General features: G+C 37.2%; 1 protein-coding gene across 2 annotated transcripts; it reads left to right on the top strand.

Annotated features, from left to right (window-relative positions):
* Nucleotides 1-344: 344 nt before the first annotated feature.
* Nucleotides 345-27,474, top strand: LOC125050791 (zinc finger protein Xfin-like). Of its 2 annotated transcripts, XM_047650802.1 has the most exons (5): nt 345-556; nt 17,457-18,395; nt 22,078-23,432; nt 23,574-23,739; nt 24,463-27,474. In XM_047650802.1, the coding sequence occupies exons 1-5, from the start codon at nt 371-373 to the stop codon at nt 26,977-26,979; spliced, it is 5,163 nt and encodes a 1,720-aa protein (XP_047506758.1). In that variant the 5' UTR covers nt 345-370; the 3' UTR covers nt 26,980-27,474. The 2 variants fall into 2 exon arrangements, with proteins under 2 accessions (XP_047506758.1, XP_047506759.1); XM_047650803.1 differs by lacking the exon at nt 17,457-18,395.
* The last annotated feature ends 514 nt before the right edge of the window (nt 27,475-27,988 follow it).

Here is a 27,988-nt window from a genome sequence, read left to right as displayed (position 1 = left end):
GGCAATTAACTTGTATTACCTAATTAATTATTGTTAAAAATTGTTGTCACCATTTAAGACGAAATCAAACTAATTCGGGATTTTAATATAGGTATGGTATATGTATGTCAATATGTTTTACGAGTATATGACATAGTGTGTTATATTAATTTGATTCAAATCTTTGACCACCCAAAAAAGATAACTCTTGGGGTCTGCCAATAGTGCCACGTGACTATTGTCAATATACCCTCGCCCCATTTAAAGGAACAAGTAGCATCCTTAAAATTCAGCTTGTTATAGTTGTAGCATTAATTCAATTGTTTCAGGAATGTCACGAAGATGTTAGTGTGAAGCGAGGTGTGGTCAGGCAGTTAGTCATGATGTGTAGATGTTATTGGAAGTGGCGGCTCTCCCGGCTGCTTCGGGCGGTCGGAATGCAGCGCGGGGTGCGGGCGGGGGCCGCTGCTGCCGCCGCGACGTTCGCTGCTGCCCGCCTCGCCAGTTCGCCGCGCGCCACACGACACGACTGTTGTTATTACGAGCGCGCCGCAACATCTCTCCCGCCCGCACGCTGGTAAGTTACGACCTTCGTTCTTTTAGCACAATAACACCACTTAAGCGCTCGCGACAGCGATGTTTTAACTTTTATAACACAAACCGTCCATGTCATCCCCTTTAGCAGAACGCTGAAGATGCGAATCCCTAAATACTTACCGGTCAACGATTCTGCGGCTTTATCAGTGTTACATATTTATTATTTGTCGGTACGGTGAGGTCAGAGGCGCGCGCGGCGATGTATACTTTATCGTGAGAGCCATAAGGTTGACTTGTTTCGATGACAGAGCAAATACGACCGACCCTGGAATTTTGCTCTTTGCTGTGCTCTTGCGTCGTTCTATTTAGCGGGTATGGGATGTCACGATAGTTGTACTTCCCTGTGAAAAAATCATAACATTTTCACGAAATTTTTTCTTGCATTTATTCTACATAATGTTAAGAAAAGAATGTGAGATGCAATTAGTCAGCAGTTGTTGTTGAAGTAGTTAGTAGTTCGCGACTCACTCATTAACGCTATTATTACTTCAATAGTGTACTTGCCTTAATCATTGGTAACGGCTGTAACCATGACGTGCCTATCGTAACACCGCGTGACTTCAGTAGCCGTCGTTGAAACATAATACAACCAAGAACGTGAAATATATAGTTTGAATATATTGCGTTAACGAAACGACAGGCCGACGCGCCCGCGGTGTAGAGTTGCCGAGGGATCCGGCACTCGTCCGGTGTTGTCTTCACCAGCAAAGTGCCTTGCGTGTTACGAAGTCGCCACACGCGATACTAGCCCTTATGGGATATGAGTCACGCCCTCAAATTGTGTGCCTCCGTAATGGTGCTTAGTATACCCTAGACGCATCGTTCACACAGCTCACGGCCTCGTTATATTCAATTTACGCGAAAACGGCACGTAATAGCAGAGCGAGTAGGTACAATACTGCGTGAGCGGGCTGGGTACTAACAGTGTTTCGTCCTCGCAGCAGGGTCGAGATCCCCGACGCACAAGAGAAAGCCGGGGGTGGGTGACAGGCAGGGTGGCGGCGCTCCCCAGGAGTGGTCGACCCGGGACTTCCAACAAGGATTTGCTAAATCTGCTGCTTTTGTGTCGAGGTCGTCGCAATGTGAAAATGTGAAATGTACTATTTCTTGTACGTTATATTTAACACTATATAAATCTAGAAACCAGGAGAATAGGCTAATAAGTATTTTGCGAAACGCGGGCTGTTGCTCATCAGAAGATGCGACTATGACACGGGACTTTAAGTATGAAAGTATCTAGTTAGTATATGATCCTAAGAGGAACAATGCCCTAAGCGATAACAGCATACAAAACCGATCTCGTGATCAAACCAAGGCTTGGATCCGCCCCTGACACATCTTGAACATAAAGAATCTTGTTAGGCGCACGCATTGTTCAAATAATGTTAACATATCGGTAACAATTACGTACGATAAAGAACCAAACTGCAGCATGCAACTGCCTCTTGAAATCGCTGGGAAACGAATGATGAAATCCGTTGAAATGCACTTTGTATATTCAGCTCATGTTCGTTACGTACTAAAGTAAGAACCTACTTAATGGAGGACAAATCGAGGGGTTTTTCAAAGAGTAGTTTTATAAAAAAATATAATTAAAAATCTAACAAAATGAAAAAGTTAAAGGTAAATAACAGGTATTTCTTGTTTTCCGCAATTAGTTATGAGACAAATTAAATTAACTCTTCATAAACCTAATTATTGTGAACAAAACTAAAAAAATTATAAAAAAAATTTCAGAAAATTCGTTTGTTTACTGTCTCTGAGCTAACTATTGCAAAGATGTACTTGTTGAACGAACAAGCCGTTGCTTCATAGGTTGAGAATATGGTAAAAATTGTCAGTGTTCGCTTGCAAGCAAGACTATCGCCCACAGAGGCCCGAAGATACGGCATTTACACACCCACTCATGTTTAAATGTCATTAAATTCAAAGGAAACAAACTAACATCAATTTTATTTCACTTAACATTAACCAGAGATTTTCATAAATAATTGAATGCGATTTTATAAGAATTTCTTTATGTACAGCGTAAGGAATATAATAATAAAAATAGCTTACATTCGAATACTATAAAAAGGATTACATGTATAAGAGCAGTGTTGGTCTAGTGGCCAGCGTGGTTCCGCGTGCGACTCTCATCCCTGAGGTCGCAGGTTCGATCTCCGGTTGTGCACCAATGGACTTTCGGTCTATATGCGCATTAAAAATTCGCTCAAACGATGAAGGAAAACATCGTGAGGAAACCGGCTTGTCTTAGATTCAAAACCCTACTAACCTATTAGATTGACAAATGATCGTTAAACATATATACAGAAATCTAAGGCCCAGACCTAAAAAGGTTGTAGCTCCACTGATTTATTTTGTATTTTGCATTAAGTTTATGTAATTATATTTAATATTTATACGACCTCCGACGGAGTGAGGGCCGGCCTCCTTCAAATTCTTCCGTTTCTCTACTATTTTCCAATGTTTCTCCGCTATCTGTATTATTTCATTTTCTCAGGTTTCTGGTCCTCTAAAGTACCTACGTCGTAAGTAATATACTATACGAAATTATCTCTTATAAGTTCAAAAGACCGAAACTAGTACTTATAGGACACCCTAATATTTAGAGTCGAGAATTAGCCGTAAGTTACTTCCATGTGTCGAAACGTATTGTATTTGTCTCGACTCTTAGGGTAATACTCTGAAATGAGACTTGGCGCTGGATTTTGACAGAATCCCTTCTGTCAAAATCCAGCGTCATAGTTCGCTAAGTCTTATTTTTGATATATACTGCTCAAAACAATTACGGGAACAAACTTTAAAGTAGAACTAAACTTTTTACTTAAGGTTTTAATTATTACTGGCCACTAGATAATGTTAAGGCATTGTCGAAGAAAATAAAAAACGAAAGAGCATCGGCGTTTTGGTTAGTAGTCCTATAATAAAGTGGCAGTGTGTCTAGAAACACCTAAAAACAAAGTGACGTCTTTGAATTTTCATTACTTTCTAATCACACACAATCACAGAAAACACATTTTAAGTAGTTTTTTTCAATCTTTTGAGTATTAATAGAAATTGAAGTGAGCCTTTTGAGTATTGTTATTCATTGAAGCGAGTGAGTTTAGGTCATAATGCCAGATCTGACTGAATTGCATGTCTCCCGAGCTATCGCTTTGCTTGAAGAGGGTCGAACTATGCCTTATGTAGGAAATTATCTAGGAGTAGCCCCTTCTGTTATCTACAGACTTTGGAAGCGATACCGTGAGACGGGAGAATACTCACGAAGGCGTGGTCAAGGTCGAAAGAGAAAAACTACACGTTTGCAAGATCGCTACATCGTCAACTGTGCTTTACGTAACCGCACCACAACTGCAAGAGATCTACAAAATACACTAAGGACGGCTACTGGTGTAGAAATTTCCGACCAGACGGTAAGAAATAGGTTGTTGGAAGCCAATTTGAGATCACGCCGACCAGTTCGGGCTGTGCGTCTAACAATTCAACATAGACAAGCTCGCCGACAGTTCGCGCAAAATCACGCTAATTGGCAACTTCGACATTGGAGGCCAGTGCTTTTTACTGACGAATCACGATTCCGTCTAACACGTTGAGATGGTCGTCTCCGTGTTTACAGACGCCCAGGCGAGCGATACAGTGCAGCAGCAGTCCAGGAATATGACAAATTTGGATGCGGCTCTGTGATGGTTTGGGGCGGAGTTAGTTTGGACGAGACGAGCGCACAGATCTCGTCGTTGTTCCCGGGCGCTTGTGTGCTCAAACTTACATTGAAAATGTGCTCGAAGAACATGTTTGGCCCGCAGCATATGGTATGGGCCCAGATTTTCTTTTAATGCAAGATAATGCCAGGCCGCATACTGCAGCCATCACGTCAGATTACTTACGACAGCAGGAAATCCGTGTAATGGAGTGGCCTTCCATGAGCCCTGACCTAAATCCAATTGAACACATTTGGGACTTGCTTGACAGGCGCATCCGGAAGCGTCCGATTGCACCTCAAACACTGCAGCAGCTCACTGAAGCGTTGATTGAAGAATGGGAGCGAATTCCACAAGAAGATATTCGGGGGATCATACGAAGCATGCCGTGTCGTTGTCAAGCCGTGATTAGGGCTCATGGAGGCCACACACGTTACTGAAAGTCACTAAAGATGAATATTCAAACGATATAAGAATATTTCTTTGATGGACCTTTTTTTATCACCAATTAGTTTTTCGTCTACAATGCACATATTAATTTTTTTTAATAAAAAAAATACAAATTGATTTTTTTTATTAATAGTAGTAATTAACAAATTAACAAGGTAAAAAATTGCGTACAAGTTAATTTAAATCTAATTTTAGTTTAAGCAATAGAAAGGAGAAAAATCTTGTTCCGCTAATTGTTTTGAGCAGTATATTTTCAAATTCAAAATCATTTATTCATTTAGGTACACTTATGAACGTCATTAAAGAAATACATATTAAGTGCTTCTAATTTTACATTTACTGCCAGTTTTCAAATCAAGGGCGTAGAACGGGCGTAGAAGAACTGGCAATAAACTCTCCGCCACTCTTTTTAATCGCCAAGTTTTTCGCTATAAAAAGGTTTGTAAGGAGCTACAACCATTACACCGTGTTCCACATGAAATCTTTAAGTAATATTTTTGTCTTTTGGTTGTCCAATATATCTACTCGTTTCTTTGTTTTATTATGGCGTGCTATATGCCTTACGCACACAATCTCATTGCAAATAACAGCTGGTCTTGTCTCGAGTAGTATAGATAATCTTTCCATTATCAAAGCAACATTTACTTAGGATTTTTTCCAAGCGGAAGGTCCGCAACAAGGACGCTAGAGCCATTACATGAATCGTCTCACTGACCGTACCCAATGAGTGTGAAAACCACGAAAATAAAAACAGATCAAAGAAATAATTCTAAACAAATGACTACGATTTAAATTTGTTTTGTGTATCCCAATATGGTCTGTGTACATTGCGTGGATTTACACAAGACCACTTAAAATTACTACTTTAAGGGGCTGTTTAATTATTACTTTGAATTATAATGGAATACAATGACGATATTTGTTCTTTGTGGTAATACAATAGCATATTTTATTTACAAAATTCAATTCTTGATATGATGGTTTTGACTTTTTGTTAATAATACACAACAGTAATTAGAATCGTTAAACGAAATTATTAAAATTGAAGAATATTGGTTACGCTATTTTATAGTAAATTTATTACATGACTAGTGGATCCGACAGACGTTCGCCTGTGTCCACGTCACATACAAAAAAAAAACAATTTCAATCATTAAACGGCTGTACAGATTTCATAAAAATCTGTACAGCCGTTTAGGAGTTTAATTACGAACACATGCAAAGAAGATTTATATATACACCAGCTGTTTATTTGCTGTATATATAAATAACCTAGTTACTGGCTGCAGCGCCATCCTCCGGGCAGATTTGTGAATCTTAACCATCCAGTGCGTCCAAACGCCTACAGAAAAATTCATTCAAATCGGTCCAGTCGTTTAAGAGGAGTTCAGTGAAATACACACGTACAGTAGAATTATGTATATAAATATATACTAAACTTGGTCTTTCGGATGATTCTGTAAGTGTTAACAATAGTATGAATCTTATATACGTAAAGTTTCAGTTCCCATAGCTGTTATGTAGCGGCTAGTAAGTCCCGTGGGAATCGATCCAAGGATACTTTTTATACGCCGACGCTACCAGTCTTTGCCAAAGAGAGAAATTCTAATCTTATACAATTTATATAGACTGCAGACTACGGCGCAGATATTTTCGCGTAACACAAATGTCGCTGTATTTTATTATTTTAAAACGTCGAAGATATTTTAAAAGCGTCGTTGTTAACCCTACATATTATATCCATGTACAAATCATTTATTGAAAGAATTTTCATATAGATGAGACGTTAGGAAAGAAATCTTTTGTTATATAAATATTTATTATAAATGCCAGCAATAAAAACGGTGTTAAACTAAGTAGATTCTAATAGAAACTTTATGTTTCCCTAGAAATCAAACCCGCACTAGAGGAGATATGGAATATTCTCAGGTCTGAATATTGTATGAATAGTTGGTATCTTGCAGTATCTATGAATTTAATAGAAGTATTTTATCCGACTTCAAAAAATATCTGTGTATTTTTTCGATTACATCAGTTCGTATCTAATCGGTCGGCTGTTACCACTTAAAATGGTAAATATAGCAAGAAGTCAGTTGATAATTGTCGCATGCATTGCTTCATGCTTACTTCGTGGAAGTAATTTCTTTAATGTTAAAGCGATGGCGTGTCGCAAGAAATGTTAGCGCTGAAAAGATTTTGTGAAGCGAAGTTAAAATACCATAATTTTATACCATCTACATTCCAAGATTGCGGAGGTTTTAATAATTCAGTGGCAGTATTAGATTTCATCATCTATTTGAGATATCTTTATAGGTAGACGTAGAATTTTCAGTATAAGAAATGCTGGCTTTCGCCCTAAGTTTTCTTTCACTGTAAGAGCAAGTATTAATTGCGCACAGATTACAAATTTATTGCTTTTTTTGTTTAGAACTTAACCACTCAGATTTCTTCATTTTCAAGTGTCAATTTATACCTAGAGGCGATTGTCTGTGGCTTATTGATCCTTTACACAAGGAAGCAGTTCATTTAAAGAAAAAAATAAAATGTAAGCAATCCTTGTTCATAAACCACCACTTCCAGGCAAAAGATAACAATTAAATACGATAAAATTTTCGCAGCACATAGTAATAATCGTATCGGTGGTTGGTTATCGTCTTGGCTCCACAATTTATCAAAAACTGTGAAATGTAAAATTTTTCATTCATAAAACAAGCGTGTTTATTATATAGATTTTCATAAATACTGCCATTTTTAACCGACTTCAAAAATATGTAGGGAAAGAAGTACTATATTCGCGATGCTTTTAGGCTTCCAAGCACGTGTGCTACATTATGTTTCTGAATATGTGTTTGGCCACAAATTTCTCGGATTGATATCGAGATGATAAATTTGAAAAGTGGTATATTCCAACTTTCATCAAAATCGGTTCTTTGAGATATGGGTAAATAAAGTTGACAGTTTGACATTCGGTTTTTTTTCTAAGCCACTATTAAGTTATTTTCTTTTAAGACCATTATTTTAATCGATAATAGAACCATGTACATTATTGAGAAGTAGAAAATCTAAAACCTATCTTAACCTGTATCGAATAATTCGCGTGTGTCCTGGAAGGAGCACCGGCAGCTGCAATGCAGCTGTCGTCAACTCATGCTTGTTTTGCTGCATCCAACAGAATCCCATATCTGCATTACGTGTCCTCATTTCTATATAATGTGTTATGATTACAACGGAAATAACAATACGACCTCTTTATGCTAATGAAGAGAGAATTTAACACATATATATTGGGTGAGATGGATAACATATATCTACTCCTTAGGAATCTAATATATATAATATCTATATGTAATACTAGCAAAGTCCTACCAAGCATTGATAAAACAATTGAATTAGAAGTACAACGAAATAGATACATTTTTTAATTATTTACTAGCCCAGTGTTTTCCAACGTGGGGCAATTTGATTGTTAAGGGGCAATTTTTTTTCTATTCATAAATTTATTTAAATTATGTGGGATTAGAATTTATGTTTTATATTATATGTTTTACTTACTGTGTATCGTTAACAATTTCCTAATAAAAAGGAAAAATATGATATGTGGCATTTATATTTCTTTAATTAAACGTTAAACAAACGCACAAAAAAGTTGGGTAACACAGCTCTAGCCGCATTCTGCCTAATAATGTTAGAATACGAGAAAGGTAACTTAGCCGGCCGTTTGAGTAAATAATTTGACGGTTGAGGAACGGCACTCAAATAGATATTGCACGTAGACCCCCATGAGAAAACATTATGTAGACAATTAGTACGTAGCAATTTAAATGCTGCCCTCATCTAATATTAGCTTTAAAAAGAATTGGCATTGCCTGAAACGCCCAAAAATTACGTCACGAACATGACGCATTACGCCCATTGTTATATACGATATGAAATATACTCGAAATTAAATAATAAAAAAAGTATTTAATAGGCTGGTAGTGTTAACCTAGTTACTGAACACCGAGGTCGGGCGTTTGAACCCCTGCTGTGGACGATTATTCTGTGCGCAACACTTGCTCGGACGGTGAAGGAAAAATCGATGGCAGACATAACCATGTCTCATCAGAGGTTACGAGAGTGTGGACTGTGGATGTATAATTAAATATGTTTTATAAGAACTATATTACTTTTTATATACCATTTCTGAAAAGTTTTTCATCGCTTAGCTATCAAACATATGTATTAACTATTACGTACTAAATTATAATTAATTAATGTAAAAATCCTTTGATATTTGAGGCGGTTATTACGATTATTCCATCTATTTATTGCATCGGGCAACTGTGCGTAAAACAATGAAGTGCTTTCCAAGAGTTTTGGGTTTAAAGAAAGGGGATGGTACGGTCGGCTTCTACCTGCCTTCGCTAAGGTCGGCGTAAAGATAACTATAGTTAAATCACGCTAAACGCTCAATACTCTTATTATATGTAATAATATAACAAAAAATCCTAAAGGGACTTAGATAAGTATTGGCTGTTATTTGGTACTATTCGCCTATATAGTTTTTGATATTACTCATGTTAGTAAACTTAATTACCATAGGTTTTGCGAAATCGCTCTGAGAACATATAAATATGTCGGTTTCGAAGACAGTATATTATGTCACTACAGTCAACCCAATAATAAAGTTATCTATGTATTTCGAACATCGACTTATCAATCATGTTTTCTTTCTCAGAATATTTAAACCAATCGATTTCTTTAACGCACTTCTCTTATACGTAAATTGTACTCATAAGCCTTTCAGTCTGATACACGAGAGATACGCAATTGTTCTTGAAATCGTATTATCTTATTCGTTATCACCAGTTAGATTAATCACGTATTAATCTTCGAATATCTCAAAATATCTTTCGATTCTTTGCCGCTTTCTATATTTTACTTTAATCTTCGTGTTTTAAAACTTATAGTTTCAGCCTTGTTGTACCTGTGAACCTGGAACAATTACTGTTTCGCAGGCATCGATCAGGGATATGAGTTTCCAATGATGTCACGGATGCCACTAATGCTATGGATATTTCTTGATGTATAGTAAAGCAGAACATAAACGGTTCTCGATAAGCAAAATTTCATAGGCTTATTGCGTTTTATTCTGCTCTACTGTCTATGTACGACGAAAGGAAATTGTTCTATAAATAATTGGTTTATTTTATTCATTTTTAATCGAAATTACACCCTTCGGTTTACTCGTGTTTATGGTTGACATGACAATTTAGGCTTGCGAGCATGTGTGTAAAGTTGTTTGTTTGTTCGCAAAAATCTCGTAAACTAAAAGTTAAATAAGATCGTTTCAATATATCAGTATTCATACTTAGTGAACAGCATTAAAATCGGTTCAGTAGTTGTTGGCATACAGATCTATGCTTTTTGCAATCAGGTATTTTTAGTTCAATTTAATAACTTATATAACGACCTATTTAGAGAATTCTTTTTTGTTTGAAAGGTTTCACGAAGAAAAGTCGAAGGTTCTTTTGCCGTATTAATTTGAAGGTGAATAAAATATATAACTTATGGCGATTTGTTAATTGTTTTATAACTTGTGTATACGCAAAGCATAATTTGGTGACAGTGGAGATCATAGACAATTCTTCCAATTTTATTTTGTATTATGTCATTCCCATCAGTTTCATCATACATCAGTTTTAGTCGTAATACATCATTGTAATGTACGCAAGTTACTTGTAATCAATTTTTGCTTTCGCGTAATAAATATAATGCAAGTTTAATTTCTTTAAAACTTAAAATAAATAGTGTTTGTTCTTTAACATTCAAACCGTTTAATAAATTCTGAAAAGCTATGCTTTGAAACCTGGAATCAAATGTATATGTCTAAAAAATAGTTGCTTTATATAGTAAACATTTAAGTAGGTCCTGGTACAGCATCAGATAAATTTTTTATCTGGCAACGTAGATAAAATGCGAGCTCAGAGACTGTAGATAGGTAATCTTTACGTATAGGCTGGGTCGCTCCCGTGTCGTCCCGGGGGCGTAGGGCGAGGGGGATTCTTACTTTCCTCCTACAACGAAGAATGACGATGAGTTGGTATTTTACCCGAGCGAATATATATATTCTATATGAAATCGTTGATGCTTAACACCTTCCGTATCTGTACGAAGTAGGATTGACTTATAACTTGAGCGATAACAGTCACGTCATCATGTAATTATGGAAAAAAAAGTGAAAAACTCAGACTTTTTGCCTAGAGTTTATTAAACCCATATTTGTTCCACGCATCGTCTTCGTGTTAGGAAAATGCTGTTGTATGCGGCAAGAATTGCCACCGCGCCGCCACAAACCGAGATAAGGTTATCAGCGATAGCCTTGCTTAGGGATTCTCTGAAGCCACATAGGATAACCTATTACACTGCACGTACGCCTGCTTACATCCCTTCTATATTGTATCACGTGTTACTGGCAACTTCCCAATACGATTTTAATGTCAACAACCGAGAATGCGCCTAAAGATACTTCTTTAATGTTATTGACTGGTTTAGGTTGATATCATTGAACAGTCGAGCACCATTCACTTTTTAATAAAAGCAGGATACTTTTATGCCGAATATAATAGCCTCCCTATCTGCGTCACTAAGACGAAAAGAGGTCGACACGGCGGCCAACAAAGAGCGGTATGCGGTGCCAGTGCTATATTCAACGGACATTATCCATTTGAAGATGCCTACGGATAGACGTCCGTGGGCTTTGTAGGCGGCGCGTAATGTATGCGTGGCGTCGGTCGACACCAAATTCATATGTTGCATTGTCGTGTTCGCTCTGCGGACTGGCGACGGACTATATAACATTATAGATACAGTGACCTTGCTGATCAAGCTGCAACACCAACGTCTCAGCGTTCTGCTCATATACGCGCAGAGGACTAGAATGTTATAAGGTGAATGCCGTCCTACGTGATATAAATCGTTTTTAATACGACATTAAGAAAACCTTTATAAAGTTAACGCTTGCTTAGTGTGCAATATATACAAGGTAATTCTCTGCGATATGGCAAGTCTATTAGACGAAGGGTTTAGAGTTTAACAGTTGAATACGATGTTGATTCAGTTATGTAGTAAAACAGTTGTGTTGATTAAGTATTTGAGCCCTTGCGGCTTCGTCTAATTGGGTTTGCGTACTAAATTGTCAGTATCTATTTAGAGCTAACGCGTTAGTGCTTGTGTGAGGTGACCGCGAGGCCACACACCACCTGACACGATGGCAGCTGGCGGCCGGCTGCGCACATTGAAACTCGTTTAACAGACGACATCAATATGGCGGCCGTATAACTCTGCAAGAACTATTGTCCTCGCCGCCAGTAGCTCAGCTCATTCTAGGGTGTGTCTAATATAGCACGGGAGGGTTCGGGACCTGCGCTAGACAAATTTCAGCAGACTTTTGCAGGAAAATAAAAATGTATACGCAAACCATACCCACGCGTGACGAAAGACACAATTTTACTGTAAGAACCCCCTTTCAATACTTTAATTGTTTTGATAAAGCGACTGTCCTTTGTCGTATTTTTCCGATGTTACGAGTAAGCAACGCTCGGCAGTTGTTTACACGAGTTGCGGTATATAGCTATCAGCGTTGTATATATGTACTGTGTAGTATATGATGTATAAAGGCGGACGCGTAGGTAGCGGCTGCTGCTTCGTGGCAACGGCACAAGCCACGACCGTGATAATTTTCTGCGCTTAAAACTTCAACGGCTTCTTGCGACACGGCACTCATTTTTATGATCACGCATCATTGGAAATTATAATAACGCTTTACGTCCGTAGGACTTTCGTAGCATAACTATCGTATTATACTTTAAAATTTAAATGCTACATATAATATACGTGTGTAGTATTTTTTTAAACTAATTACATGCAATGTATGCAAGGGTCGCGAATAAAAACGAAACATAATTCAATTTTATGTGCATAATTTATCACTATGATCAATCTCAACTATAAGCTATAATCTCGCGACAAGATTGACGTCTTTACCGCTTGTGTTTTCCATAAAATTGCTCAGTACTTACGCCACAAACAATACAAGTGTAACGAGAAAAGTTATGCGTCTTTAGTCACCAAGACGAACTGTTAAGTCATACATTTGATATGTACGTGCATTATTATCCATATCTCTCGACAAATAATTAATAAATTTCAAACAACTTTTCAGTGGTTTAGGCGTCAAGACGGTAACCAACAAACGAATGTTTTGTTACAAAATTAATTTGTGTTCGAATGTAACGCTAGTTAGTAATTATGCATTTACGCTACTTTGGCGCCGATAATTACAGACCCAACATTTATGTCTGGTCATTTGGTCAAAACGAGACGTCCATGACACCTAAATGAGCGAGCACCTTTGCTATCTGGTGCTGTGATAAGCGTCATTATCTCCAGGGCCGGTGTTTTGCTCGTGTTAGATGAGCGCGGCCGGCGGTATCGGGGCACAGCACATGTTGCGGAACGTGCGGGGCGAGGGGCCCGGGGGACGGGAGACCAGGGACGGCGTCAGCACACCGGCTTACCACACGCACACAGGCGCAAACCAACACGACCTCGGAGCGTCATTCCTTATCGAAGCCATCTTTGAACGAGCACGCTGCACGCTACCCGAGCGACGATTGCTATTTAACGCTGTTGCTATGATGGCCGCCACTGCAACTTCAATCCGTCCAAATAGTCTTCAAGGTTATAATTACCAGTCGAACCGGTGACATCGGAAACAATGACGTCGTCGCCTATCCATGTTATTTAATAGTATTCGACTTAATACACATTAAATAGCTGGCGATAATCATATAGAGTATAGACATTATTTTTTTGTATGTTTCTTAATCTTTTACAATAACAGAACTGTTTAATTATTTAAAAGGCAGGCTATGCCGATTATTTATGGGATGGCATATAGCATAGTACGTCAGCGTTGGATGTTGCGACCATCTCTCCGTATCGATCTCTGTGGGGTGGTGTGGGCTGTCTCCACAAGGACGGTTAGAAGCAAGCTAGAGGCTGTCTAAAGGAAAACTGCCTACGTAGTCGGCCCCTAGCGGGTGTTCGCTTCAAGTACGGAGTTGTCGCGCGTCTATATATAGCTTGTGTTGGCGAAGCTACTATGACTGCGACCGCACCCGCGCCGCCGTCGCCACATCGCCCGACGAAAGGTCAATTGGCGCACAAATTATTTGCGTCGCAAAATCCACCGCACCAACCCAGCTCTATATACTAACCGTTGTACATAAGAGGCGAGCAGGCGAAAAGAAACAAATACTGACTTAGATATTTCAACTGAAGTTATTTCCTGTTGCGCTATCTACTACCTACAATAACGTAAGCACGACTGCTACTTTAAACATATACATACATAATAGTACAAAAGTATATGCCTAGCGAGGTATTTCTTGTCGTATGACTTCAGCGTATACGTGGACGATAAAAAGTCTTGCACGTGTCATACAGAATCAAGTACTTTCAAGAATGGAGAGACAGGCCAATACCTATTTGCGAGTGGTTAGTCACGCAGCACGTTCGGAATGTCTGCACTCAGCCTCCTACAAGAACAGTATGACGCCACCTTTTAGTCACATAGGTACATGAAGTATATACAGTCTACAAAGTTGTGCTGTTTTGTTTTATAAGGAGGAAAAGGTTTCTTGTGAATTAAGCTGTTTTACTCGAGCGGGGCAGAGATGTATCCTATGATTTTTTTTTTAGCTTCGAACACAGGTTTTTATTATTATACCACATCGCAGATAAATTTCCATCTACGCAAAGATATTAACATAATGAGGATAAAGTTGATTGTGCGTGGGAAATTCAGATTGTTAGGTTTTCGAATTACGAATAACGTAAATCTAGTCTATGAAAGATACTTTTGTTTTTTATGCATTCTATATAGCAGCCTTTTAAGCTGACCAGCACGAAACAATAACTGAAATCGAACCCAGCTTTTACGTTTACCACTATTCCACAGAGACGTGTGCGATATTATTTCAATGGGCGTACCATAGTGAATCTAGAATCTGAAACAGACTTACGGAAAAAATAAACCATTTTTAACGTAAATTGACTTTTACGGCAGATTACAAATGATAAGTGAATTACAAAACAGCCCATGATTATTAGTGACCTTGTTAGTTACGGTAAAGTTCGTGATACAAGACTAAGCGACAAACAAATGAAAGCAAAAGTTCACTCGCGTCCTCTATAACTCTAAATGACTTGATATGCCCGATGTTCGCGTTATGGGAGTCGAACTTGAAAGAGAGTGAAAGGAATTCTGACAATATCGTGTTGCTTACAATTTACATGCATAATTATTATACATGTTTTTACTTTTTAAGTTTATCGTATTAACATATTTTTTATTGAAATTACTTTTTAAAACTAATTTTCTGTTATACTAAGATTAATGATGATTGAATTACTGAGATGTATGTGTAACTAACAATATATCGTTTAATATATACAAATCGTATTTAATTGCCATGTTATGTTGTCGAGTTGATTCGAAGGGTTTAAGATTACAAGTGTTATACCAAACCCCACCGTGCTTTCTGTCAAAGAAATGCAGAAAACATGCCGGTGTACGCAATGTGCACGAGAGAGTCAAGTTGAGCCTGCATCCCCAGCGCCGCTAAAAATACCCCGCAGGTGTGCTAGCGGGGTTCGGGGCGCGGGGGACGCATCCGCCTCAGCAGCAGCGGCCAACGGACCTTAGCGACAGCATATCGATTGCGAGGGCTCCCCCTGCGACGCGCCGCCGCCATTGTGCTCGGGAGTTTCTCCAAACGTTTCCTGCCCTGAGTTGTCCGTGGTCCCCGCACCCCGCTGGACCCATCACGACGTCCGCCAGCTGCCACTTGTACCCGATTTAAGACCACATGTACATCGTACATGGTTTAGGTACATCGGGCCAAGAGATTTTAACGTACCTATAATCTTAAACCTAATTGCTTGATATCTTTTATATAGATAATTAATAAAGCGAATAGCCAAAGCTACTATTATTTTTATTATAATCTATATCATTGTGATAGACAAAGTTTGTCCAACCGCAGTTTACATTACTTTTTATAATCGCACTAGCTGAGTTATAAAGACGTAACGTTATTTAAATCACTTCAACTGCGCGAGGGTGGTGCATTAACAATATTAACTTATATATTTCCTCACATATTCACGAAAAATGCTCTATTTGTTCAATGTAATGATATTAAGTTTGTTGTATGAAAGATTTATTATGAAAAACGCTGGTTAAGTATTAATTCGAATGCAGTGTTGGAATATGAGACCGCGTTTAGGCAATAGACACATTAAAGATTCCAACTATTCATAAAATATATAACATTATGTCATTATGTCATTTCAGTTATAAAATTCATAGTATTTGTTTTGAACAGCCTGAGACGGCCAATGATTATTACTCTTATAGTTTTTAATTAATAACAATATAAAGCAAATTTCGTTTGCATATAAAACAAGTGAACAGGAACAAATGCGGTTTAGCATCTTAGGTTTCGTCAGTAATGCTTTTTATTGAGGAGCCATGAGATAGATACGTTATGTAAGTAGCATCTGAGAAGATCATCCATTGTATTACTACTTAATCGTATACTACAGTTACATAAAAACTAGTAATATAGTTCGCCTGCTCGGCGACCTTCGTACTTCACGCAAACCAAATCGCGACCAAAGTTATATTTTAGACAAACGCTATATCGTTTTTGTATGTACCTAGACAATAGGAAATTTAATGTTTTTATCTCAATTATACCAAAACAGATGGCTGTACATAGTTTAAACCATTTTTTATTGTAAAAATGAATTGTTTAAAAAATGCCAGTGAACTTTTGTTCATGATAAAAACAAGTAATTGGATACAACATAAATAAACAATTATTATGTACTACAATGAACATGCACAACAATTAATTGGGAGGTTATAGGACTCGATCACTCACGGGATATTTACCAGAATATCCTTGGAATGTTTTTTTTTTATTTAAACAAAAGAATTACTATGTGGTGAAGGGCTTCTGAACTTCTCTAACTTTTTGTTTGGTTTTTAGCATTCGAACCTAGTACTCTATTCTAAATGCACTTAGTTTAACCACTGCGTTAACTCATCTATAATGCTGTAATCCCTAGGAATTAATCTTACTACCATAGACCGTTGATTAAGCGGGTGTAAGCTTTGACTAACTTCTTGCAAAGATTGCTTTATAGTAACTTTCGTGCGAATGACCCATGTTCATGACATAACAATATCAATGAATCATTTGATAACCTCAATTGCAGTAACATGTCTTCACGTGACTATTAATAATTAGATAGCTACGTCGGTACCGCACCGGCTGGGATTCGCAATCGTCGTTCTGATTCCCCTAACCGCTAGCCTCTCCCGGCACTGCGGAGGATGAAAAACATTGGAGCATCACGTCGACAGTCGAGTGCCGACCCTCCGCACCCGTCCCGCGCCCACGCGCCCTCGGGGCCGCCGCGGCAACCGGCGCGCCGCTGCCGGCCGCCTGCCTGCCGAGTGCCGCTAGCCTCATTCAGCCGGCGTCGGTCCCGCGCTCTACACACGACTGCTGCAACACTGTGCCCAACCCCGCGTCCCCCTCCCGACCCGTCGCGCGCGCGCTTCGCTCCACAACACGGCACGTTTAACCGACTTCGACAATTGTTTTGTTCCAGCGGACTATGCTACAACAGATCACCTTGGCGCCGAAGCCACAAGTTGGCGAGTTTGCGACCGTCGCGCGTTCCCTCGAAGGCCGAATGTTAGGTGACGCTTCCTCGGAGGCCTCGTCGGATGCGGTTGATGATACAGATTTGCCCGACTGCAAAATAAGAAGGAATTATAACTGCTCAAAATGCAAGTTTTACACTCAAAACCCGCGCGTATATCTTTTACACGCGAGGGATGTTCACTTCGAAAAATTTAAGATTTACGAATGCCCTTATTGCATCTATGCTTCACGGCATAATCAGAAATTGATGAGACACATTAAAACGCACGAAGATGTCAACTTGACCAGAACAAATGAAAGCGATATAAATACCATCGCCAACGACACGGTCGGTAAAATCGAGAGAAATATTGAAGATTTTCTAGAAGAAGTCGAAGAAGTTGATGATAACAATATGCAAATTGATGTTGAAGAGTGTAATTATGACACAAATATGCGCCAGATTGCAGACGAGAACTCCACCAATGCCAAGTCAGAATCTAAGGACACAAGTTTCTACTCCTGTGAAAAATGTTGTTACGCTACCCATATAAAAGCAAGATACACGAAACATGTCAAATATCATTCTCTGCCTATGATAAAGTGTAGTGTGTGTGATTTTCGAACACCTTACAAGTGGAATTTAGACCGCCACATGAGAAATCATGGAGGTAATGGGAGCTTCCACTGCACAATGTGCAACTTCACAACCGATATTAAGCAAAGCATGACAGTTCACGAAATAAACCATCACGAGCAGCTTCACTTAGGGCAAGCGAGGCTTAACAGTCGCCGTAATCGCGTGGGCGGCAGTGATTTAAACAGTGCTATGGATTGTGATGAGGAATCGCTGATTGTGAAGGAGGAAGAGAGCTGTGACTCGCAGGACTCACAGTGTGTGTCGGTGAGTGTCTCGTTGTGTGCGTGAGGTCGTGTTGGGAGGCCGTTGTGGTACCTATCTAGTAATGCTTTTGCGCTCATCGCAATCCTCACGTCATGCTTGTGTGTGTTTGATATCCCTGCTTATATGAATGCAATATGTATATATGCATGCTGTTCTGTAATGGTAACGTAGTAAATATTTTTAATATTTCAGGACATATTATATGTTATGTAGATTTACTGTTTATTTTTTTTTTTATTAAAGACAATTCACACCAATTGACCTAGTCCCATGCTAAGCTGGTGAAGCTTGTGTTATGGGTACTAGGCAACGGATATACATACATACATATTATATATAGATATACATATAAATACATATTTAAACACCCAAGACCTAAGAACAACACCAAATGCTCATCACATCGATGTTCGCCTCAGCCGGGGATCGAACCCGGGACCCATGGATTCGCAGTCAGGGGTACTAACCACTAGACCAATGAGTCGTCATTACTATTTTTTGCATTGCGTTATTTAAATAATAATTGATAGAACTTTCCGATTTTATATCCTTATTAGAAAACATGGGGCGGCTTGGTTTAAAAACGATGAAAAAGAAACTTATTACATATAACAAAATATGTTAGAAATTTAATCATACGATATTTATCAAACAATTTTGAAAATACGAACGAATAACAAATAAAACTAACATGTTTCATAATAGGTTAATCAGTTTAAATAATATTTCATGTAATTTAATAACCAAGCAGAATTAATTGTTTTATAAAAAAAAACATAGTAAAGTAAAATAATAACTGTAAATGATATGATTTTGTAGCGGTTTACGCAATTGTCTCCGAAAACGTCCAGCCGTATCAAGAAATCCTATAAACACAAGAATAACCCTTTTACTATATCTACGACCACTACAAAATAAACTTTGTGGTGTTTAATAGAGCAAGATCCCAGGGCCGCCAGACATCACGTATTTTCTGACGGATGAAATGTGGACGATTGGGTAGTGTTAGTATGTACTATGATCGTATGCCTACCTGCTAGCTTGGTCAAACGGCCAATTTCCAGGTATCAGGTAATCAAGGTACACAAAAACATTACTTACTTCACGTAAATTCTCATGGCTGATTTTTATATATGTTTTCGAGTGTATAGTTAAAAATAAATTGTCAATACTCCCAGACACTTTCCGTCGGCCATATTGCTTAACAGACGCTTTAAGGGTCTCAAAATAATTAGTCAACTTCACGTAAATTCTGACGCTCCATTTTTATATATGTTCATCCGACAACTATTTTAAAAGCTTTGACAAGAAGACAGACCGATCCAAGGGGCCAATCATCCCCTAAACTACATTTTAATATCTCTATGAGTGAGAGAGCATTATCTACGCGCATGAGACTGAGTGAGACCGACTGCGCTGTTAAAGCCATGAAAATTACTTGTACAGATATTTTATAATTTTTAGAACTTTTGTTGACCAGTAAATTGTAGCAACAAAAATAAGAAAAAAATTGACACATAATAAATAATACTAAAGTTAGCCGACATTTTTTTTTTCAATTTATTAATTAGAACTAAAAAATACTTTTTAAAAATACCACTTATATTTAAATAGCAGCAATTTTTTAAATTAATTATTTATTGGAAATTTGGAAACAAAGTGGAAAAATATTAATTCTTCAATATTTCTTAACAGTGGCTTTTAATCTTCATTATCATCATCATCAAATATCAATCTTGAAATTGAATATCTAAATCGTGATCGTCATCATCAGCATTATCCTTATTTTCTTCCTCTGTAAAAAACAAGTTAAACAATGAAGGTCTGAAAAAACTAAAAAGATACAAATAATATGAGAAACGAAAATAATTTACCTGATTGTTCTTCCAGCGACTCACTGACAAAACCCGGTAATTGATCTCCATCGAACCAATGAAAATCATATTTACCATCTTGTAGTGTCCAGCCATTGTTTTCGGGGTTGAAAATATTTATTATCTTCATACTTGCATTGTTCCAAAGCTAGCCCGTCGTAACTGTTGCCAAAGCTCACTTTTACAAGGTGGTAAGTTACAGGCATCGAAGTTTCTTAAATTCTTTCGATTGAATTCTTCATTTATATCAGATATCATGTATGTAAATGATAAACAACTGTAGTCTGGCAGCATCTACATCAATTATTCCAGGAAAATTGTAAACATCACAGATAAATTTTTGTATTATGTTGAATACACGTTCTTCTTCATCTACATCACCAACAAAATCCAACGTACCAAAACGGTGAAATGCTTTGTTGGTACTCTTCATTTTTCTTCAAAATATTAAACGGCTTTTGCTTGCCCTTTTTGAATAATAATAATTTTTCAAGTAATTTTCATGGCTTTAACAGCGCAGTCGGTCTCACTCAGTCTCATGCGCGTAGATAATGCTCTCTCACTCATAGAGATATTAAAATTTAGTTTAGGGGATGATTGGCCCCTTGGATCGGTCTGTCTTCTTGTCAAAGCTTTTAAAATAGTTGTCGGATGAACATATATAAAAATGGAGCGTCAGAATTTACGTGAAGTTGACTAATTATTTTGAGACCCTTAAAGCGTCTGTTAAGCAATATGGCCGACGGAAAGTGTCTGGGAGTATTGACAATTTATTTTTAACTATACACTCGAAAACATATATAAAAATCAGCCATGAGAATTTACGTGAAGTAAGTAATGTTTTTGTGTACCTTAATTACCTGATACCTGGAAATTGGCCGTTTGACCAAGCTAGCAGGTAGGCATACGATCATAGTACATACTTACACTACCCAATCGTCCACATTTCATCCGTCAGAAAATACGTGATGTCTGGCGGCCCTACTGACTGGCGGTTATTTATGTAGCGTTTGTTTACCTACATACTTTGACATTTTAAAGTTATCTGTGACGGCTGGCATTGACAATTGAACGCAAGCATGTCATCATTTTGGCAACTACGTTTGGAGGGAAGATTTAAGTTTTTCTGTTTTTAACATATTTATTAAAAATAATATATAGAACTAGAACCATTATAGTACTGCATCTAGATAATTTATATTGTTTGCTCCTCCTCTACTCCATTCTGCCAGCTTAATATTTTTTTGGACCTTATAAACTTTGAATGTCTAAAAAGTCTCCATTATGGGAGAATTTGGAACTTAAATATCTACGGACAAATTTTAAATTATTGTATACCTATTAATAGATTACGGCATGTATTACACTTTTATGATATAAATAAAATCACGTTTTTATTATATGGAGTTAAGAGTTATTTCAATAATTTTAGTATGATTTTGTCTACTTTAGAATTTAGCATGTTTTTAGGCTACTAGAACACCTACGAGTATATTAAATATCAAAATATAGAAAGCTACATCAGTGTAATATTAGACTCGTCTTCAAAATTTTATAGAATTGCCAATTCGTCAACATGATGGTAATTAGAGAAAATTCCATTTAGGCCTATATATACATATTCGTTATTGTTGTTGTGTATACAACATTTATATATTTTCTTCTAATTACCAAAAGTTTTGAAATCAAAGCAATCTAGTATCCAGAAATTGATTAGTACCTACCCTATATCATAAACCTATATATTATAATAGAGAGGGTTTCGTGTCAAAGAAAAAATGTTAATATTTTTTAATTTGTTATTACAGGAAACGGGGTCTCAATTTATTGAAAAAGAAATGGTTAACTGCAATAGTGATTCAAACGAAGCCACCTCATCAGAAATTGCAGCCAAGGGCGACATGCAACTTCAAAATGTTACTACAGAAGACTCTAAGAAACACTGCAGAAAGATACCTCGGCCGATACCACAACTGATTCCATTAACTTCCACTCCAAACCCAAAAACACAAACAGGTGAACCACCCGCGAAAAAACTCAAAGAAGATACAGAAACAACTGAAAATTCTATTGTTAAACATGATAATCAGACAATGGATGTTTCATTAACGCCGGTTGTCAACATACCAGGAAAGGAACGTAAAAAGAACGAATCGTTTTTCGATAGATTAAAGGAACGTATACTCACTGAAACGGGGGAAGATGGGTCTTTGATATGCAAAAATTGTGGATTTGAAAGCAAATGTTTGTCCGAACATTCGGTTCACGAAAATAATTGTGTCACAAATAGAAGCTCAACCAATACATTACTTCCAAATTTAGGTTCTACAAGATGTCAGAATTGTCGACATAGGTGTAAGTCTAGTGCAGATTTAGTAATTCATTTAAAAACATGTGGCAAAGATATGAAGAGAAGTGATGCAAAACATGAAGACATACAAAATCAAGATAGTAATGAAACATCAAATATAACTGAGAAGGAAATTGAACCACATCCAATGGAGAACGTTGTATTCGTTTGGAATAATATAAATACAGATTCGAACAAATTCGACACGCCGCTTGATATTAACATCAACGATGATTCAACAATGCCAGAAAATAAATTTCTTGACTCAGAAATTGTTGATGACAATGAAGCTATGAATCTATCACCGAGCCAAGCAGTTGGTAAGAGAGTTTTTAAATGTCCCCACTGTTTGTTTTGGGCATCAACTGCGTCACGATTTCACGTGCATATCGTTGCGCATTTAAATAGAAAACCATTCGAATGTTCACTGTGTAAATACAAGTCCAATTGGCGTTGGGATATCACAAAACATATAAAACTTAAATCAGCAAGAGATCCTGACCACGCCGAAGCACAAGTACTGATGACAGACGAAACAGGTCGGCGTAATTATAGCAAGTATAACAAATTCTTAGCTATGCCAGTCTTAAATGATAAAGGAGAGAATGAATTTCATTATATCGATCCTAATACTCCGCTGGATGCCAGTTTGGATGATGAAAATCTTTATGAAGGCAACGATAACGTGAATACTTCATATGAGAGTGGACAACCACTTAATCTGCAAACGTTAAATCAAAATAGATTTGACAATGATAACTCTATGAAAAAGGCGAAGAAGACTATTTGGAAATGCAAAAAGTGCAATTACAAGTGAGTAGTCTTAAGTTTAATATACAATAATCTGAAAGAATAACAATAATTTACATGATATTTTCTTGTCTCTTAATTGTATTTTTTTAATAATGTAAATTGTTTTCGTCCAAAAGTTCATTTTGACTTCTCTATTTCCAGGGATTCGTCAAAGGACGCGTTACTGGAACACGTTCGAGAACACGCGAGAGCTGAAGAGAACGACAAGTCTCAAGTGAAGAAAGCAGAAACCGTAATAGATCCGGCTGATTTGGCATATAGATGTGGACATTGCAATCAGTTGTCGAATTGGAAACATGTTATACAAGTAAGTCTGACAAAGGCCGAAGGGTAGATACAGATCTCTTTTCTTGAATACATATATTTATGTAATAGCAAACGGGCAGGAGGCTCATCTGATGTTAAGTGCTACCGCCGCCCATAGACACATTGCCAGAGGGCTCGCAACTGCCGGTTCTAAGAATCTGTACGCTCTTTTTCTGAACGACCCTAAGTCGAATTGTTTCGGAAATACATCAGTGAGCAGCTGGTTCCACATAGTGGTGATGTGCGGTAAAACTGCCTTAAGAAACGCTCAGTTGTGAAACGACGGACGTCGAGGGAGGGTGGAAACCACTAAACCATAAAAATTGCTTTGTTACATTGATTGAGACGATAGATTGAGACTATCTTTACGTATATAACGTAATAGGTTTCATTATAGTCACGATATTATATTATTATACTTATTTGAATAAGTACTTACATTAAAAAAATCAGTGGCGCTACAATCTCTTTAGGATCATTTTTCAATCTAATAGGCAAGTAGGTGACCAGCCTCCTGTGCCTGACACACACCGTCGACTTTTTGGATCTAAGACATGTCGGTTTCCCCAGTATATTTTTCTTTACCGTTCGAGCGAATGTTAATAAGTACATAATTCATTAAAGAACGTTACATTACATACGTGTATAATGTATATACGGAAAATACAATTATAAACTAGAATATTCTAGATATCGTGTTTATTCTCATGTTTGCCTTTTTCAGAGACACTGCCGCTTGAAGCACGACGGAATTATCAACGTTATTACAACACTGAAGCCCAAACCAGACCCGAACGCACCGTCGAACGAAATGAACGGTGACATGTGCACTAAATGCCCATTTAAAACTAACGACAAGAATTCGTTAATGGTCCATCTACAAAACCATCAACCCTCGCCACACTCTATATTCAAATGTTATTTCTGCCCCTATTTTGTTAAAGACGAGCAAGAACTCATTCAACATCTCGTATTACATGGAGTAAACGATCCAGAAGAATATATTTCAAAAGCGTTGGGAAGTAAGTCACCTCTACCAGACCCATTCAACTCCCAACTCAATCTCAATATATCGGCTGTAGCGAAGCGACACAAATGCAATGAATGTCCGTATGAAACTAACAGCAAATCTCAATTTATGTACCATGAACAATTTCATCGACTATCCTCCGCTGATACGCCGTATCAGTGTTCACAGTGCAATTACAGTGTATCTAAAAGGCATTTGCTTAGTCAGCATTTACGAGTCCACGCTGGACAGAGAAAGAGCGAGTCGGACATAGATTTGGATTCCAATGATAGTGATGACTTACCATATGTATGGGTATCGGCTAAGGACGAGTTCCATAAAATGTATAAATGTCGATATTGTTCATACGTAAATGCAAGAAAATGTGAAATACTTTATCATGAACAGATACATTTTGTCGTCTTTGAAAACTGTGATATCACTATATATAAATGCTTGGAGTGCAAGTTGACTTGTTCAACTAAATTACAACTCGCTAATCACTCAAAAACACACTCTGAAATATACGGCCGAATCTACTGTCTTGTAGACTTTGATATTCCTGATGAGGAACAAATCGCTAAATTAAGAAAAGTCCTCGAAGCAGAGAAACACAACAAGACTGATGATTTGCCCAGAGAAGACGCCGTGTGGGGCGAACGCAAAGAAATCAAAACTATGTACTTCTGTCACAAATGTCCGGCAAGATTCTTCTCTGAAAACGAACTTAATATTCATTCTAAATTCCACGATTCGACCTTTCCACATAAATGCAAAACTTGTGAATTCTCCGTACTCCATGAAAGTGAATTGATGGAACATAATTTTGTTCACACAGATGAATATAACACGAAGACCAAAATGCTGAAATTTATACACAACTTACATCCAGATTACAAAGCTCCTCGGGTACAATTCATTCACTGTCCAGTCTCTTCTGAAGGGTCCTGGGTTGTTTCGAAAATAATTACTATAGTTGAGTACACGGAAACTACCACTAAAAAACACTCCGAACAAAAACATACTCCTAAACAGTACCCGTGTAAAGAATGTCCTGCAAAATTTTTCAAGAGTTCTGCATTGAACTATCATGTGGGCTTACACGGAGGTGAAGGAGACCATAAATGCAAAAAATGTAGTTATACTGTGAAAAATATTGGTAATCTCGCAAAACATGAACTCTTACACGAAACTGAAGGTAAAGCACCAGCAGGTGACTATGAGTCTGGAGATGACATGGACTATAAGAATGTTCCCCTGTCGGGAACAGATTTATTTCAGCGGAAAACTGAGGCTCAAAAACGAGTACTTACCGATAAAGATAAGTTAGTAAGGCCCAATGATCACTTCCCTCCTGTTTTACAAGCTGATCCACAATTCGGCTACCTGATGCACGGAAACCCGGAATTTATCTATCCAACTTATTTAAAGAATGGTAGACAGAAAGAAAAAAGATATAAGTGTCACAAATGTCCATCTGCGTTTGAAAAACGTGAGCAATATAAAATTCATTTATCATTACACGGTTCTAAGCAGAGATATAAATGTGAAATATGTGATTATTCAGTGAAGTATTATGCAAACTATGTTCAACACATGCGAAAACATCAAATGAATGATGAAGCCCAAGCAGAAAGGAAGAAAAGCATGGATGGCTTTACAGAAAACGAGGGCGATGTGAGTAAAACGAGTAAAGTGGATGACAAAGGAGAGCAAATAAAATTAGCTATCAAAACAATGCCCACGAGAGTGAAAAGTGATTTCCAACAATTTTCAGTTAGTGATCAACAAACACTGCGTTTGCTACAACGTCGTCGATCTGTTACTACCAATGAGGCCATACAAAATGATACTTCTCCTACGAAAGATCGAAAAATGCATATGTGTCTTCTGTGTCCATACACTAATCAACGCCAAGATGCTCTTCATAACCACTACAAAAGGCACGGAGATAATGACGTCTACGGAAGTAACCATAGATGCTCATTTTGCGATTTAGTCGTAATCCAATCCCACTTTCTACGAGAACATTTCAAAACACACTTCAATTATATGAAGAATCTCACCCCTGAATGTTTTATCGCCAACGAAGACGTCAAATTCACTGTTAAGTACGAAGACGACGAAAATATCGAGCCGTCTGACATTAAACTCGATATGCAGAAGAGAACCCCATTATCCGATGAAAACAAAATTTTCGTCAAAATACAGACAGGAGAAGTCGTCGATTGATCTACATAAACAAATTGTTTTAATGTCAATAATTCGTTGGTGATAGGAAAAGTAAGATTTGATATTGATATCCAGAATGTAATGTGATAATTTTATTTTATACCTAAGAAAATAGGGTAATCATTATAAACGATACAAACAATGCCAGTTTCAACTTTAAAAAAAGTAAGATTAAAATAATAGTTCTAAACTATAAACAGATCTTTAAAAAACATTTTTTTTAAATCAATTGGTATAAGCTGGCATCAATTTGGATGTTTATATTTATTACGATAAGGATTTTAGATTACGCCAAAGTATAGCTTGCCATTTTAGAATAGGGTTTTGAAAATAATGTTACTTGTCTTCTTAGCGCGATCTTATCATTATTCCAAAAAAGTTGACGCCGCTTGAACCGTCCACTTTATTAACTCGAAGTTATCATCCAATGCAATTATTTCATTTTTATTAGTTATTTAAATTACATATTACTAGGCACAGTGGCTAAGTGATAACGACAAAAGGTGTTTATTTTAACTACTTCTCAATCGTAATCTAATAAGGTAATCTTTTGTATGTATAGAATATTTAAATGTTCACAATTTTTTTTCGTAAAATAATGCTTTGTATTTAATTTATCGCAATTGTGTTGTTCTTATCATTTACTATGATATATTTACCTAGATAGGTATTATACAAGTTGTTAATAAAAAACGTCTCAGTCAACTTCTGTATTGTACATATATTATATTAACACGCTTTTAGTATTAACGTATAAAGAACGTGTACTGTTCTCATTCATTTGATAATATTTACAATCTACATCAAGTTTTTTAACTCACACAGATAGGAGTGACAATAACTTAAATCATAATGGTACCTGAGTACATAAGTAGGTACCGTGGTACCAAATAACTAATACAGTTAAACTATAATAAATTTTACAGATTATGACACTGTTAATTCTTATAGGTATATAAGAATTTTTTAATAATTTATTTAAGGTCATTTAGGTACTTATTAAGATAAT

The sequence above is a fragment of the Pieris napi genome, chromosome 7 (assembly GCF_905475465.1).
Source record: "Pieris napi chromosome 7, ilPieNapi1.2, whole genome shotgun sequence".
Classification (NCBI taxonomy): Eukaryota; Metazoa; Arthropoda; class Insecta; order Lepidoptera; family Pieridae; genus Pieris; species Pieris napi.
The sequence above is the reverse complement of the archived record's forward strand: the minus strand, read 5'-3'. Positions and strand labels throughout refer to the sequence as shown.